We start from the raw sequence: 16,819 nt of genomic DNA, 5'->3' as shown, positions 1-16,819 counted from the left end.
TTCTTCTTCCTATACCTTTACAGCTCAATATTTAAACGTGCTGAGAGTCTGCTAAGAAGACTACTTAGAGGTCTACTCTTTCTGTGCTGTACGGATGCTACACTAGGCTGCAAAGTTTGGTGGTATTAGAGTTCTGTCAAAGCAAATATGAACGATGATAAATCCACGGCCCTTACAGGGGAGAGTTCGGCAAATTTTCAATGGAGTCTTGATCACCACTTATGCTGGAAAGTACTTATCTAGAAGAAAAAATTCAATTCTAATAAAAGTTAAAGTATTAATTTATACTGCTAATAGTGAATTGAAAAGGTGTGACTGGAAAAGGGTTATGAGAAATCCCCCCCCCCCCCCCCCCCCCTCTCCCCGGCGGAATCCACTCCAATTTTCTATGCGGGTGCTGTCTGAGGAGGCCACTTGACTCGTCTCGTAGTTCGGACGTATAGATTAGTTGGCCGGATGAGCTGGAACATTGGGTCGTACTCGATAGGCGCATCTCCTTCTCGAGTAAACTTGTATCGGTAGATCAGCTTCGGTAGGAATACCTTGATTTCCTGAAGAGCAAAGTTAAATCCAATGCACATCCGCTGGCCCATGGCAAATGGTATATAAGCAGCTTTGTGTCTCTGCTTCACCTGGTTCGTATCCCATCGATCCGGATCAAACTGGTTAGGGTTGTCCCATAAGTTTGGATTATTGTGGATGTGATGCAAAGCAGGGATAACGACTGCATCTTTAGGCAGCTTGTAGCCACCTGGTAGGATAAGATCCGCCTTTGCCGTGCGTCCAGGTTGGAAGGATGGGTTGTGTCGACGCTGGGTTTCCTTGATATACTTGTCTAGGAACACCAAGCGATCGGTAAGATCAGCTGTGATGTGAGTATTCTCGTCAAACCCGTGATCTATTAGTTCCTGTAAGAGGCGTTCCTGCATGCCTGGATAGGTAACAAGACCATAGATAAGCCAGGAAAGCAGTGAGCTCGTAGTAGTGAACCCAGCCCCTGTTGCTACAAGAATAGACCATACCAAACTAGACTTTGGTAATTTCTCTCCCTCGTTATCGACTGCACGAACAGCATAGTCTAAAATAATATTAAAAAAAATTCAGAATGATCCCTTAAATATGAGAGATGGATGCATGTCTTTTACTTACCTACCATGTTTGAGGCTTGCAAGGCCGCATCCTGTAGCGGCAGGTCGACAATACCACCCCTGGCGGCCTTTTCAATCGACTCCTCTACTAACTGTTCCACTCGAGCTCTTGCTTGTTTCAGACGCTGTGGGTCACCAAAAGGTAATCGGCCATACCAATTACCCTTTGACGTAACCTTTTTATTCAGTGCAAGGACCTCAGCAATTAAATGGACCATCTCGTGCAGAGGTGCGTCGGGGCTAGAGAATTGTTCAAAATCCAAGCCAAGAGTAAGCTTGCCAACTGCTTGTGAGCCAAGCTTGAGCATGTACTGATATACATTCCATGCTTCTCCCTGCTCGTCAAAGGCATCAAAAACTTTGAAGGCATCTTCAACGGTTTCTTGCATGGTGGGGGCGTAGTGACGCACTGCCTTGGGTCCAAGGGCTGGGGGCAGAAACTTATGGGCTGCCCTCCATTCTGGCGTGTCTGTGTCTCCAAGAAAAACGCCTGCGACTGGAGTCTTGATGGCATAGAGAGGGTGGGCCTCGTTTATTTTTTTGGTGAAAAAATCAGATTCGGTAAACACAATAGCAGCAAGCTGCGGATCATTGACTTGATACGTTGCCCGGCCCATGTTGGTGGTTTTGAAGACTGGTCCATATCGTTCAAACAGGCGCTGGTGATTGCCCAGATGGTCCGGATACACTTCAAAGTAATTCCCAACGTACGGTAAGGCTTTGGGGCCCATTGGCTCCCGTACTGCATGTCCATCTATCGTCAGGGCGATGGAACCGCTGCTTGAGATTATTTCGGGAACGTCGGTCAATACGTTGTCCTCGGTCTGGAACCCAATGCCTGCATGTCATATTAGTAGGTAGTCGGCTTTTCATTATCAAGAAGAAATCGGCTGGGTATGATGACTAACCACTGGGCTCTACTATGGCAAAGTGAGCGGCGATGAGATGTTGAAGGTCATCGATGCTTATGGCAGGATCGACATCGATGTCTTTCGAAGAAGAGATGGGCTCTCCGAGGAGATAGAACTTTTGTACAGGCATTGAGAAGGTAATTATCCGCAATCATTCATCAATGCTCACAATGAATGTATGTCAGTAATTTAGAAAGACCGCTGACGAGACAAACGCAGAGTTTTATATGTTATGACTGGTCCGAATTGCCTATTCGGGTTATTTGGCTTCCTCACTGTCATGATTATTATTACCGGCACAAAGCTCGGCATCACGTCCGATTAGCTTTTCCGATTGGTCACATTACCTCGGTTTCCACGAAACTCGAATTTTATAGAAGCACAAAAGTTCTTGTATGACCGGTTTGTCTACTGAAAAGAAAATTATAATGGGAATATCCGGTTCTTTCCGTGGAACTCGGCAGTCGGTATTGAATTTTATTCACCGAGCATTGTCCATAAACCCGGTGTATAAGTCGATGACCCAAGAATTCCCTACAAGAGTTATTAAAGGCTTCACCTCCGTTCAGCCACAATGGAATCTTCTTTACAATTGATATTTTCTCATATTTGGGAACGGCTGCTATACTACATAGCGAAACAATGTCAACAGTGCAAGAATACACTGTGGAGGCTGTAGCAGCCCACAATAGCAGAAGCGACCTGTGGATTATCATTCATGGAAAGGGTAAGCTGCTTTCTCCCTGTCCATCATCCCCTAAGTCAAGTGCTCGCCCCATAACACCACTGTATAGTGTATGATATCACCGAGTACGTGAGAGATCACCCCGGTGGTGCAGATGTCCTGATTGATGTTGCTGGGATCGATGCGACCGCCGCATATGAGGACGTCGGCCATTCCAAAGACGCCAATGATATCTTGGAATCCTACTTGGTTGGCAATGTCAAAGATGCCATCGGGTTCACTAAGCCTAAGGCTGTTCGGCTCATTCCGCAAAAGCCTCAAACCACCCAAAACACTCAGAAGCCTCTTTCTGCTATCGGAACTGCACTAGCACCTGGATCTCTTGGGGGCGCACTCCTGTATTACCTATACTCTCGAAGCCGTGTTGATGGTGAGGCGTTGGCGAAAGTGTCCCAGGTTTTAAGCAACTGGGGATCTACGACTAGCCTTTCTCATGGAGGAGTCCTGAGCGGGGGTTTTTCAAAGGGATTTGTCGCTGCCACCCTTCTATGTGCTACGATCGGCGGTTTTGTTGGAACAAAACTATCCAAAATGGTTGAAATTGACTCTGGATTCACCAAATATCCCCCTCATATAAAATCTCGCCTCGCCAAACAGCCAAATCCACATCTTCTCAAGGGATACCTTGACCCGAAGGAATACAAGGCCCTCCCCTTGGTTAAAAAAGACCAACTGGCCCCCAATGTATACCGCTTTGTCTTCCAACTACCGCGACCACAGGGTATTGTTGGGCTTCCAATCGGCCAGCATGTTGCTATTAAAGCTACTGTTGATGGACAAGCTATTGCTAGGTCATACACGCCAACGTCGAACAACTTGGACTTGGGGAGGATCGAGTTACTGATCAAATGCTACCCAGATGGATTGCTTACCGGGAAATATTTGGCTAATCTGAAAGTGGGTGACCAAGTTCAGTTCCGTGGCCCTAAAGGGGCAATGAAATATCACAACAGTCTCTGTAAAAAGATTGGGATGATTGCTGGCGGGACTGGAATTACCCCGATGTACCAGCTCATTCGCGCCATCTGCGAGGATGATGCTGATACAACGGAAGTGAGCCTAATCTATGCCAACCGTACTGAAGAGGATATTCTCTTGCGGCAGGAGCTAGAAGCATTTGCCCGCGATTACCCTAGAAACTTTAAGCTCTGGTACATGCTGGATCACCCCCCAAAAGATTGGACCTACGGAAAAGGTTATGTGACCCCCGCTGTAATGGCTGCTAAGCTCCCTGGATCATCTCCTGATACAAAGGTTATGCTCTGTGGTCCGCCGGGTATGGTTAACGCGTCGAAGAATGGTTTGATTGAGATGGGATTCCAGGCTCCTGGACCGATTTCAAAGATGACTGATCAGATTTTTTGCTTCTAGAGAAAGCACATTCGTGTTATACAGGATGTTCGTTTATTATTATGTATTATAAATCATGTTGTTAGATTGTTACCTGTTGTATAAAATTTTGCCAACTAAGAGGAAAGCCACTGTTGTATACGCCATCACATATTCTAAACACGGAATAAATATGCCCATATTGGTAACGACTTTTCAAATTCCTCATCACACTGAACACCACAGCCTTCGTATCGATAGTCGAAAACACTAGCAGCCAATTGCCACCTACGGCACAAGTATGTCGCACATAAGGTTTACTTATCAACGGCATGACGAGCAAAGGTATATGACGGTATCTTCTGATTAGACTGCAGCCCAGTATCATTCCGTTATCAACATTTGCCTCGGTCCTAGATACCAACAAAAGCCGGACGGAAAATGTCCCAAGCCCACACATAATGCGTTGCGCCACTCGAGGCCCACAATCCGTCCTTTCCGAGTTAATTCTCCATTAGGAAATTTTCCTGTACAGACTCGGTCGGAAAGGAAACGCTACCGAGGGATGGAAACCTCGGAATCGGCATTCCCATCCTTCCTTCACACATCTGTACAGCTAAAAGTCGGCATGCCGTCTTAAGCCGATATACACTGAGAATAACATGTATATAAAGATGAATATGACTCCAGTTTCTCGCCATCTTTTTCCCATATAGTGGGCTGATTATCATCCCTTCATTTCGTCTTCTGCTAGCTCGCACTGATCCAATCTCTTCCTTAATCAAGTCTACATTGTACAATCATATTTACCATATACTCACCGACAATGGAATCCTGGAAACAACCAGAGGAATATCGAAACCGACCTGTTACCGTGCTTGGCGCGGGCGTACTTGGTCGGCGCATAGGTAAACGAATCGGATAGCACCAAGAAAAGGCATAAATACTAACTACGCTCGTTACATACAGGATGTATTTGGGCATCTGGTGGATATGATGTGATTCTTCGTGACCCTAGCGCAGAGCAATGCGCGGACGGTATTGAATATATTCTGGAAAATGTGGAGTCATATTCCCAGAAGACCGGGCAGAAACCCGGTAAGGTACAGGCAGTTGAACATCTGAAAGGAGCTGTTCAAAATGCCTGGCTGGTTATTGAGGCTGTCCCCGAGAAAATACAGCTAAAGATTGACACATTCGCAGAGCTGGAAGCCCTGGCTCCTGCGGACTGTATTCTAGCCTCAAACTCGTCTTCATACAAGTCCTCTGAAATGCTCACGAAGGTTTCTGCGAATACGAAAACCCGTATCTTAAATATGCATTATTACATGCCTCCACAGTCCATGATAGTGGAAATCATGACTGATGGGTGCACTGACAGCGCGATATTCCCATTTATTGTTGAGCGTTCGAAGGAGGTTGCTACCTTGCCGTATTTGGCCCGGAAAGAGTCCACAGGCTTCATTTTCAACCGTCTCTGGGCTGCCATTAAACGCGAGATCTTGAGTATTTTAGCAGAGGGTGTCTCTGTTCCAGAGGAGATCGACTCAATGTGGATGGAAATGTTTGTCAAAGGAGGCATGGCTCCTTGTCGGACTATGGATGGTGAGTCACAATCCACCGGCCTTCCAAATTTCAGCCGTAGTGTGCGACTAACCAGAGAATAAAGCCGTCGGCCTCGACACGGTGGCCTTCATCGAGCATCACTATGTTGATGAGCGCGGCCTATCCCCGGAGAAAACCGTTGACTTTCTACAACAAAACTATTTGAACCATGGCAAGTTGGGAACCAAATGTTCCCTTGGGGGTCTTTATCCCCCAGTAGACGACAAGTCCAAGGCTAGGAATGGTGTCGTTGCCAAAGACCCAAAGATCTTGGTCTTGGATTTGGGTCTCTCCGCTGCTGAGCCAAGTCTGAACTCAGGCCAAATAGTTGAACTTACGGCAGGGGGGAAAATAAAGGTTCTCATTCGCAATCAGGCCCTGCCTGACGGGATTGCCGTTGACCACGTTAATGGCCGCATGTTTTGGACCTGCATGGGCGTGCCCGGCCACATTGATGGCGCTGTGTACTCGGCCAACGTGGACGGCAGCCTCGTCCAGACCGTCGTCGCTCCGGGAACTATCAATACCCCGAAGCAACTAACCATTGATAGTGTAGCACAAAAGGTCTACTTTTGTGATCGGGAAGGGCTGCGTGTTTTCCGATGCAATTTTGACGGATCCGATCTAGAGGCTGTGATTGAGACGGGCTCCTACAAGGAGTACGGTCAAGATGCAACAAAGTGGTGCGTTGGTATTACCGTGGCTCCCACCCTGGGTAAATTCTACTGGTCTCAGAAAGGTCCTTCCAAGGGTGGCAAGGGTCGCATTTTTGGTGCCAATATCACGATGCCCGCTGGTCAATGTGCGAGCACACGGGACGATATCCAGTGCATTCTCGACGACCTACCAGAGCCGGTGGATTTGGAAATAGATGAGCAATCTCGACGTCTCTACTGGACCGATCGGGGCGAAATCCCCTGTGGCAACTCACTGAACTTGATCCAACTAGACGTGCTTGGTTTTCCTGCCTCAGTGAATGAGGCTCAGAAATATCGGTCTCTCTCAAGGCATTTCAAGGAAGCCATCGGCTTGAAGTTGGATCTCGTCAATAATGGCATTTACATCACAGACCTTGGTGGCAATATTTACCACTGCGGTCTGGATGGCCAGAAGAAAGAAAAGCTTTATACTGACGATTATCGAGCCTTCACTGGGATCGCCCTGGCGTGAACAATCACAATAGCTATTTGTTTACTGATGAAATAACATACCATGCAATAATAGACTATGTAATATTAATAGAGGAAATATTGATTTATCTATTATATGTAAATAAATTTATCAACTGATAATGATAATTTATTGCAATCTCTCCCAAGATCTGGTCGGATCTGTGAAGGCAGCCAGCTGGTTTTAGAGTATTTCATCTTCCATATTTATAAAATACTTGGGTACCGTTGAATGGCTCTGTTGACGCCTGTGATAAACCATAGATTGACTGCCAAAGAGATAATTTGGTCTTTGGTGCAGCTGTCAAGATTGTTCATCGTGGAACTCTTGGTTGACGATGGCTGATGGGGTTGGCTGGTCATCATGTAGACCGTGAGAGAGAAGTGACAATAGAGAAGAGGTGATGAGAAGAGGGGTAGTGGAGTTTTAGCAGACATGTATCACATGAGAAGTCAAAACAGCAGTCTCTGTCACACCGTGAGCCAGAACAAAGGATTTGTTGATCGCAGTGGGGCATGTATAGCCTCATGCATGTATCACCGCAGCCAGATTAGGGTGAGCAGACCAGGGTTCAATAATATGGTGAACGCCGACCTTCTTCGTTATTCTTTAGTCTTAGTGTATTAGAACTTAATAATCACTAACATTTAATCAGTACGGTTTTTTTAATATATGAGATAAAGTCCTAATGAAAACATGGGTAGCTATGGCTGCCTCTAGAATAAGAAGCTTTTGAAAAAATGACAACATTATTTTAGAGTGTTTAAAAAAATTTATACGTGTCAAAATCAAATACGCTCTATTCTACTTTCAACCAAATTAAGAAAGCTCTCAACCTTTTATTAATACCAAGACTAGCCTCTGCTCTTTCCAAGCCTTCCATCATAGCGTCAAAGAGGCCTGTCAGTGTATCTCGTGTGTAGGTCAGGCTACCTGCATATCTCATTTCAGAGACAATATAAGCCTTGACCTCCGGTGTAAGATCTCCAGTGCCATTTTCCCGACGGAATAGTAGGCCACGTACAACGTCTGCTGTCGGGCTATTCTGCAGGGTATGAATAAGAGGGAAAGAAAATTTGCCTTCCGAGAGATCATCGCAGAATCCTTTCTTGGCAGTGTACTGTGCGGCACATTAATATCGGTATGTTCATAGATCATTTGTTATAAATAATTCATATGTATACTTAAAGAATAAATAACACGTACCTCTTGAGACGTCAAATTCAGGTAATCATCCCGAATTTGATAGTATCTTCCCATCAATGTTATTAAATGAGAAAGATCCTGACATGGCTCAGATTTCGCTTCGACTTGTGTAAGCCGCAGTGCCATTCGAAAGAATCCTCCGGTCTTGTTATCAACCATTGTGAGATATTCCTGGATTTTTGGGCAAGTCTTGTGGAATTTCCAGTAGAGGTCAAGAGTTTGCCCGAAGGCAAGCGTTTCTAGTTCATCTTATTTTACATGTATTAGTGACGTGTCTAAGAATCAATGGGAAAAGAGAATCTAGAATGGCCGTATACTCACCGAGGAAGACTTTTCTGCACTCAGGGCTTTTCAGTAATTCCAGCTGAGTGGTTGCTCTAGAATACAGATACGTTGCGCTATTAACAGTCTGGCTCATGCCAAATACAGTATGTGCAGCTGGCTTCCCACGCCGAAGAATTGACCCATCTTCAATGTCATCAATCCTATTGATACGGTCAGTAGATGTAACACACTAGCAGAAGATATTATAACCAACATAAGCGTTGAGTGAAACAGCGTACTGATCACATTCTCTATGACGTCACCGGAATCATCAGGCAATTGAAACCATACCCGCAAGCATTCAACTAATCTGCCGACAGTTTTCTTCCCAGGGAGGGATTTCGTATAATTGTAAGGTGCCATGCATAGCTTGTAACGTTAGCCTCACTAGAATGATAAGGTGCATTTTTATACTAACATGCTCTGCCATTGCCTTTTCAAAGGGTGCTAGAATATCTGGTGTTTCTGACGCAGTAGTGCCTTCACCTTTTTCTTTTTCCGGTCTTGTAGACTCTGTTTCTGAATTTAAGAGTGCTCCGTCTTTCTTAAATGATTCCGGGGGAGAGTAGCCTCGGAGTTTCCAAGCTGTATGGCTGCGCCCGACTAGCTGAGCACGATCTGTCGCAGACGTAGTGAGCTTTCTTCCGTGGTATCGGGGTGAGCGGGCCTGGTAATAACATCCGCCTCCAAGGGCCAACATTGCAAGAACCATATAGCGGCGCAAATCAGATGGCTTGTATACAGGAGAATTTTTCCAAGACTCATATGCGTCCAGAACATCTCGCTCGACAGACAAAATCTCCTGTCTCAGGATCTCTTTGGATTCTTCTTCCGTATAACCGTAATTCGACATCAGAACCGCCATTGCGTTGTGTATTACATCAATATTCCCGCTCTTGGTATGCTCTTCAAATTCTTTTGGGAAACTATAAAGGTCATTTGCTAAGCCCACGGCCAGACAGCCCTGTTCAATTATTGATGAAACGGAATCTTGTTCTTCCTGGCTTATTCTTAAGCCATGTATAGAAGGTAGCAGAACCTCGATCAGCCTGTCATCTTCCGTAAGTATAGAATATTGGCCCAAAGTTTCAAGTAAGCAAGTCAAGAATGGATACTCACTTTCCTGCAATAGTCACGGTTCGAACCTTTTTATACTCTTCAAAGGTCACGGAATGAAGAGGAGGAACAGGCTGTGATCTCATGATATGTTCAAATACTTGCAACGCACGCTTGTAAGCATGATCATCGCCAGTAGTCTGTTTCAGTAATTGAAAAACTGAATCAAGGTATAGGCTGTTGATTCCAAAGTCGCAAGGTGAAAGCTTTCCTAGTTTGCACTCTGAGATAAGACCAAGGCAATAATCATCTGTAATTACTTTGTGCTAATATTTTGTCAACATACGCATTCGTAGGCGACATTTAAACGTACTTTCTCGCCATCAAGAGCATCCGTTTCATCTAAATTCGTTAGACCAGGGGGCTCCGATTGATTATGACGGGAAACGTACCGTCCCATAGCACTAGAAAAGTGCCAAAACGCATTATAGAAGCCACCATGTCTGGAGGACATTCTGGCATCACGTACATCAAAGGGGCATCTATTTCCTCTGCAGTGAGAGGGGCATCCTCCTTGCCGACAACTTTGGCCCATTCAGACTTCGCCGCCCTCGCAGTTTCTAACATCCCCTCTCTGGGCCTAGATACTCGAAAAGGAAGGATGTGGAAATATTCTTCTGGCAATTCGCTCTTCTCCAGAGTCCGGGAATGTTGGTAAGGGAAGTCATCTAAGATAGACATTATTGGGTCGCCCGCAAAGCTATTGCTGAATAGCACACAATTTTCGTGGCTTGCAAAGAGTAAAAGAACAAGTACGGAGTAACTTATCACTTTATCAACGTTTTGGGGGATGATCTGTGACAAGAATATGAAGTGCTAGGCTGCTAGCCATATTCATCCACTACAGGTAGTACACGTTGCAACACCCTGTTTGTATAAATGATCTCAGAATATTTGCTTTTGTTTTTGTGACGGATCAGTTAATGATCAGGTGCTCCGTACGTGCATAAGTGGTGTCCAAACTATAGATTTTCGGGGCAAATCACTGCCGAAGGAGGTGACACTGCATGTAGCTATCCTGTGTATAGTTAGAAGTACGAAATGCGACTTACATGTCCCCGGTTTAAACTTCAACATTATTGGCTGAGGGGCCAGTGGCCGAAGACCTATTGATTTTAAACCGAGCGACTCGGGCCTAATCCTTGTTTTCCTTGTTTTCTTTTTTTTCTTTGTTTTAATAGTCAGAGTTCGAGGTCTGAATCGAAATATCCAACTATTTGAGTTCAGCCCAGTTAGATGAGGCCAACAAATAAAGCAGCTTTACCATTGAAATCATTCGCGATTGACCGGATTCTGCAGACCGATAGAGTAAATCCTGTCGATTTTAGGCTTGCTTAGTCTTCTTCATTTTGGGGGGGGGGACTCTCGGTATAGATCATACTGATTACAAAGTACTCCATACTCCAGCGGTAATTGGAAAACAGAAAAGAAGAGAAGAAAATGCTAGCCGAGGACGGCAGCATTTTCTAGATTCTTATGACACATGTATGATAAGTACTCGAGCTAAATCACTTTAGCTCTTTTTTTTTTGCCATCAAGTCTGACGTGAACAATCACATTAGCTATTTGTTTACTGGTTAAATAACTTACCATACAATGATAGACCATGTAACATTAATAAAGGAAATATTAATTTTTTCACTACATGTAAATAAATTTATCAATTAATAATAATAATTTATTGCAGTCTCACCCAGGATCTGGTCGGATCTGCGAAGGCAACCAGCTTGCTTCCATGGCAGGGTAGTCTAGTCATACGGTGGTATACAGCGCATCAGATGCTGTCATTATAATGTCGGATTTCATAAAAAGTATGCCTTATGTTACTGAGTGTTTTCATCTTCCATATCTACAAGGTACTTGGGTAACATTGAAAAGCTCTGTTGACGCCTGTGATGAACCATAGATTGACTGCTAAAGAGACCTCCGGTCATAAAACGCGCTGAGCTTTACACTAGTAGTAGACAAACCCTCTTGTTCGACATCTTGCAAAATTCACCGACGAAATGGGCTAAGCTAATAAACCATGCTGTTCATGAACTTTCCCGCAGGTCACACATAAAACACCATCTCCTTTAATTGCCTTCGGCGTCCATCAAAGACTGTGCCACATGGTTGAGATTATTGCGCACTTTGTGTGGTTCGTTCGAGACGGAGGGAGCCGAAGACATCGACTTGGCTTCAATATGGTTCAGATTTGGCCTGATGGCCCTCCATGTCAGAATCAATCCACTCGTCGTCTGTCGAAATCATAGTAACTCGAGATAATGCGTAGAATAACTAGCATATATAAATGCATGAGATAATATTCCCAGGTTCTCATCACCCTAGGCCCACTGTCTCCTCTCGGTGTCGTTTCAACGGACACTTCGGTTGTGACGGAAATGTGGTCAGGCGTCAAGATTAGTTGTTGATGTCTTCACGTATGTGTAAGTCACCGTGATAGTCGTCGTTGTAGCTTTCAGCTACTCCGCTGATGGCTGCTGGCCTTTGAAGGAACCATTGCATCTTCAAGATATCACAATTTGGTAATGGCATGGTCTTAGGATCGTTGGTTTTCAGGGTGATTTTATCACCTGAGAAATTTTGAACTGTTGTCCTTGGCCATGTCCGGTCATAAAATCGCAGCCAGGGGGGCCCTATAATAATAGATCTGATCAGCTAATATATCATAAGAAAGAGCACCTTTACTGCTTACTTCACACCACACAATACCTTTCTCTGGGTCAATCTCCGATACCGGGACCTCGACAATCTTTACGCCCTGGAAACAGACGCTTTCGTCGGGCATCACCTCGTCGGGCGGAAATCCCGCATGGTACGCTATGGCACCCTTGATATTCTCTCTCTGCATTGTCTTGAAGTAGTGTCTGGATAGTAGTTCCTCTAGCTCCTGCACCCGCTCGGCGCGTGTGAGGGGCCATTTGTCTTCGAAATCCAAAGGATATGAGGACCAATCTCCTTTCCTATCGTCCTAATTAGTATTATTGATTTGAATGGAACAGAAAGTAAGCCCACGAACCTTGGTCACTTTATCAATAGACTTGAGCAATTCACCAGAATTCGTCGTCGAATCTTCCCCAAGGGTCATGGTCGCGGCTTGCTTGGGATCCTCCTCGGTATTGTGGTGGAAGATATGACCGCCCCGTGGAATAGGCCAGTGTGAGCAGTGGCAGGGTGTTTGTCGAACCGGCACTTACTTGCAACGGGCAGGGTGCATATAGAATCTCAAGTAATAACCCCGATCCCAATGCCATTCACTAGAAAAACCGCGCTCGGCTATCTCTTCGACTGTTCTCTGCTGCGTACATATATAAAGGAAACCAAGAGCCTCTCCGAGAATCATAAGGTTCCCGGAGGCCGAGGAAACCACCCTTCCGAGGGTCCAATGCAGTGGTTTCCCACTGCAGTATGATCCATAATTGGTGATTAAGAGTGCAGACTGGGCTAACCAGATGAAGAAAAATGTATTATTGACTAGTTACTACTGATAGTGAGGTGGTTGTCAGTGATTCAGTGGTTGATCATGGCCCGAAGGAGGGGATTTTTTTATCTCAGACCTCAGACCTCCCGCTGAGGATCTCGTGACCGGCGCGCTTCACCGCCTGCCCTATCGGGCTCACCCCGTCTCTCCGCATCCACTAACCATATATGGTTAGCAGCTTGACAGAATTCTATTATGAGCATTGAGCATTAGGTCCTCAAGCGAAGCGTCTGAGGTCTGAGATAAGGGTTTTCAGTCATGTGTGCAGTGCTATGCCTAATTAAGATTGTACTCACTTATTTTATGCTATCTTTATTTAGTTTAGTTGCGCTAGACAAGACTCAATGACACATATATTATTATATTGTTATGGATCGGATTAACAAGAGTGCTAATTGAGTGATATGAGTATTCGCTCAATTATTGACGAGCTTTATGCCTTCTGAATAGTCTGTATCCAGCACCTTTATGTCGGCTAAAGTCTTCGCTGGAACAGTGCTGTTGTGCACATACACATTCCCAATCGTCACATCACTCACCATGGCAGACGAATTGTAACCCTGAACCAAACTATTATACTTCCCAAGCACACGAGCCGTCACATTATTGACAAGGACGCCTTCAACAGGCCCAACCCCAGCGCCGTTGTCGAGCTCGACAAGCACAGCTAGCCATGTGGCGTGGCCAAAGTTTGTACCGTGTAATCCCTCAATGTCCATATTCGTAAAACTGACGTTACTAACCGTACTAGTACCAAACTTATGATCGATGCCGAGGCCGACGGCTGCCGTATAAACCACACTGTTGGTAAAGGTGACATTGTCCTGGCTCTCATAGATACCTTGCCCAACCTTGTATCCATAGCAATTAGTCCAGGCAATACAGTTATTAAAGACGACATTGCGCAACGGTCGTGGCTTGTACGGGTATGGAACTGTGGTCCCAACATTGTACGGCCAAGTCTTTGTAGAGAAGCTATCGTCGTTGGTAATGGCGATGGCTCGGTCGATAGTAACATCAGTAGACTCGACGACATCAATCCCATCATTTTGACCAATATTGAAGCGATCTAATATCTTGATGTTTGTTATCGAGGCGGTGGTGACCTGGATGGGAACTACAGCCCAGAATGATGCATCGCGCACCAATATCCCATCGCACTTGAAGTTTGTTGTTCCTACTGGGACGAGCAGATCCGCAATAAATCTAGGCTCGAGATGGAATATTGTCTGCCCATTCCCATCAATGGTACCACGACCATAGACCTTGATATCCTTAGAGTCGGCATCGGTCCGGATCCACCACGTACCATTACCATCGCCACTTTTGTAGAAGTCGTGTTTATAGTCGTCAGGATTGTCAGACATCCGCAGAACCGCCCCGCCAGCAAGATACAGAGAAGTCTGCGAGTGAATGTACAAATTGGGAACGATGTAGAGACCAGGAGGGACATATACAATGCTGCCAGCATGGCCCTCGGCAGCGTCAAGCGCAGCCTGTACACCTTTAGTGGTAGTCGCGCCTGTATTATCTGCTGTGTAGTTGAGAACGTTGTACACGTTACTAGCCGTCGTATCGGGGACATCTGTCTCGGATGGATCTGCTAGAATGATAAATTTCTTTTCGTCATTGATCTCCACGATAAGGTAATTTGCCGTTGTCACAGTAAAGACGAGTTCGTTTCCATCAACAGTGGCGGGGATCGAGGTTTTCAAAGGAGAAATGTTATAAGACGTGATGGAAGACTCGTCTGTGAGGGCAATCCTGAACTCGGTAGGGTGACCCTCGTCCATGGACAGTTGAACATAGTCGTATCCAGCATAGCTAACTGTGTATGCGTAGGTACCATTAACCTTTAGGGAGAAGTGGGCAGATTTGTTATAGATTGAAGGGCGCGGATAGCTGACGAATCCGGCGGAAGTTGTAGCAACCAGCAGTGATATGCACACTGCCACCAATTGATTGAAGAACCTCATGGCGCTAGAGTGTATCTAGTGGACTCTTTCAAATTATGGTACTAAAAATCTGCATTGTATGCAGTATATGCCGTGCTTCGTTGTTGTTGCCTTTTCTTCAGAATATGGATCAGTAACTATATAAATAATCCAGAATTGTCCCCACAAGAGCCCATTTGCCTGCCTATCAAATTCCTCATAGTCAGCACGAATACTATCCCACGGGATATCTCTCCCTAGCGGCGAGTCCAGCCTAATCTAGCGGTTGATGACCTTTAAACGGCCCCTCGGACCGTCACCCTCAGCCTCACAGGCGACGCCAAGAATAACAGGGCCTGGCAGTACTCTGTAGAACACGCAGTATTTTCTCAACGAGAAACAAGCTGTAACAAATATCAGAACATTCTCTTCCACTCACGGCATCAGTATATATGTACAGCAAATATCTCGTAACAAGACCAGAGACTCTAATTTGCTTATAACACTGCGTAAGCGTAAGTTATCATATAACAAGGAACTACGCCTGCTGCTTCTGTCTCTGTGCCGTCCATTAATACCATCTCATCTGCCTTACACCTTGCCAATATAGGCGAACCATATGAAATTGATAGTAGTACTGTCAACGTTAATATGACCCAAGCGCGGTTCAAATCTATATTAAAAAGATTCTATTCCTAGAATATACAGCTACTTACGTGCTAATAAATATAGAAAAATATTTTTTTAGGCTAAAAATAATAGTACTTTTGTGACGTGCCTTTTCCAAAGATGTTTGATTTCTATCTAGGGGTGCGGTTCGGTTCTCTAAAACAACAAGCATGGGGGAGGAATCTAGCTACCAGGGCCTGCAGGAAGGTTTTACCTTGTGTGCTTAGGTAACCAGCTTGACCCCTTATGGTGAGGCTATTCCCAGCCTGAGGCCTCTTTCTGCCTGAGGCTCTTACCCGGCTCCGAGGCAGCTCCTACCCTTGGGGATAGCCTCAGCCTCAGCCCCAGCCGTCACACTTGTTAATTTTTTAATAAAAACAATTTAAACTTTTAAAAATTATTCGTTTTTATAGCTATGGTTTTCTTAAGATTTTGCTAATGAATGGTATTAGTATAAATAAGTTATATAATAATAGCTTTACTTTCTTATATTTTATACCTTAGCAAAATCTTCCTATGGAGGCGCGAACGTCATTTGCAGCTTACTAGTACTATATCTAACGGTTCTAGCAATGGGTCGGTGGTCAGAACATGTCTCAACCAGGGTTTCCGATTTATTTCGTATAACCTTCCAACCCTATATTAATTGCTACAAGAACTAAAGATATGGAATAGACGGGTTATTCTTTAATAATTTCAAAAGCTAATTGCTAAAACTATACGATTATCTGTTTTATGCCAAAAAAAAAATACTGTAAAATGGATCATTCATCAGCTGTCTATAATTTACGAAAGATATAACTAGTTAGTTGTTAATGACTTTCAACTATATAGCTTTATAAAAATAAACTTCAAGGACAAAAAGAAATGACAAACTCTAGACATCTAGACACGTTATAGGTCAATAATTTTCTACAGCCACAAGAAACTAAACAGAGATATTACCTCATAAATAACTTTGGATAAAATCCGCTTTTAGTCGGAAAAGTCATCATTTTCGTCACTTCCGGATTCACCGTCTACTTCCAGGGAAGCAAAAGCGGCAGCGATGCTGATTTGTTTGCGTGCGAGGACATGTATCTCTTGGCCGTCATTCCAACGGGCTTCATATTTAATGTTGAGACCATCAACAATCATAACGAGCTCAAACTCCACGTAATAGTGGAGCCTGCCATAGG

The 16,819-nt window shown here is 44.7% G+C and overlaps 6 protein-coding genes across 6 annotated transcripts; 2 read left to right on the top strand and 4 right to left on the bottom strand.

The window, feature by feature from the left end:
• Positions 1 to 386: 386 nt before the first annotated feature.
• On the bottom strand, positions 387 to 2,189 carry TRUGW13939_04020 (uncharacterized protein; the record flags this gene model as incomplete). The annotated part of the gene is made up of 3 exons (XM_035487197.1): positions 387 to 1,078; positions 1,150 to 1,986; positions 2,057 to 2,189. 3 exons carry the CDS (start codon positions 2,187 to 2,189, stop codon positions 387 to 389), a joined length of 1,662 nt encoding a protein of 553 aa, XP_035343090.1.
• A 512-nt stretch (positions 2,190 to 2,701) lies between these two features.
• TRUGW13939_04019 (uncharacterized protein) lies at positions 2,702 to 4,175 on the top strand (the record flags this gene model as incomplete). Its single annotated transcript, XM_035487196.1, has 2 exons — positions 2,702 to 2,786; positions 2,854 to 4,175. 2 exons carry the CDS (start codon positions 2,702 to 2,704, stop codon positions 4,173 to 4,175), a joined length of 1,407 nt encoding a protein of 468 aa, XP_035343089.1.
• A 784-nt stretch (positions 4,176 to 4,959) lies between these two features.
• TRUGW13939_04018 (uncharacterized protein) lies at positions 4,960 to 6,908 on the top strand (the record flags this gene model as incomplete). Its single annotated transcript, XM_035487195.1, has 3 exons — positions 4,960 to 5,041; positions 5,103 to 5,738; positions 5,803 to 6,908. The coding sequence occupies 3 exons, from the start codon at positions 4,960 to 4,962 to the stop codon at positions 6,906 to 6,908; spliced, it is 1,824 nt and encodes a 607-aa protein (XP_035343088.1).
• Positions 6,909 to 7,707: 799 nt separating this feature from the next.
• On the bottom strand, positions 7,708 to 10,235 carry TRUGW13939_04017 (uncharacterized protein; the record flags this gene model as incomplete). The annotated part of the gene is made up of 8 exons (XM_035487194.1): positions 7,708 to 8,028; positions 8,115 to 8,362; positions 8,436 to 8,599; positions 8,653 to 8,807; positions 8,857 to 9,487; positions 9,558 to 9,820; positions 9,868 to 9,896; positions 9,947 to 10,235. The coding sequence occupies 8 exons, from the start codon at positions 10,233 to 10,235 to the stop codon at positions 7,708 to 7,710; spliced, it is 2,100 nt and encodes a 699-aa protein (XP_035343087.1).
• Positions 10,236 to 11,957: 1,722 nt separating this feature from the next.
• On the bottom strand, positions 11,958 to 12,645 carry TRUGW13939_04016 (uncharacterized protein; the record flags this gene model as incomplete). The annotated part of the gene is made up of 3 exons (XM_035487193.1): positions 11,958 to 12,193; positions 12,270 to 12,528; positions 12,577 to 12,645. 3 exons carry the CDS (start codon positions 12,643 to 12,645, stop codon positions 11,958 to 11,960), a joined length of 564 nt encoding a protein of 187 aa, XP_035343086.1.
• Positions 12,646 to 13,454: 809 nt separating this feature from the next.
• Positions 13,455 to 15,014, bottom strand: TRUGW13939_04015 (uncharacterized protein; the record flags this gene model as incomplete). Its single annotated transcript, XM_035487192.1, has 1 exon — positions 13,455 to 15,014. One exon carries the CDS (start codon positions 15,012 to 15,014, stop codon positions 13,455 to 13,457), a length of 1,560 nt encoding a protein of 519 aa, XP_035343085.1.
• Positions 15,015 to 16,819: the final 1,805 nt, after the last annotated feature.

Source organism: Talaromyces rugulosus, chromosome II (genome assembly GCF_013368755.1).
Source record: "Talaromyces rugulosus chromosome II, complete sequence".
In the NCBI taxonomy this organism is placed as follows: domain Eukaryota; kingdom Fungi; phylum Ascomycota; class Eurotiomycetes; order Eurotiales; family Trichocomaceae; genus Talaromyces; species Talaromyces rugulosus.
Note: the sequence above shows the minus strand (reverse complement) of the source record. Positions and strands in the feature narration are given on the sequence as shown.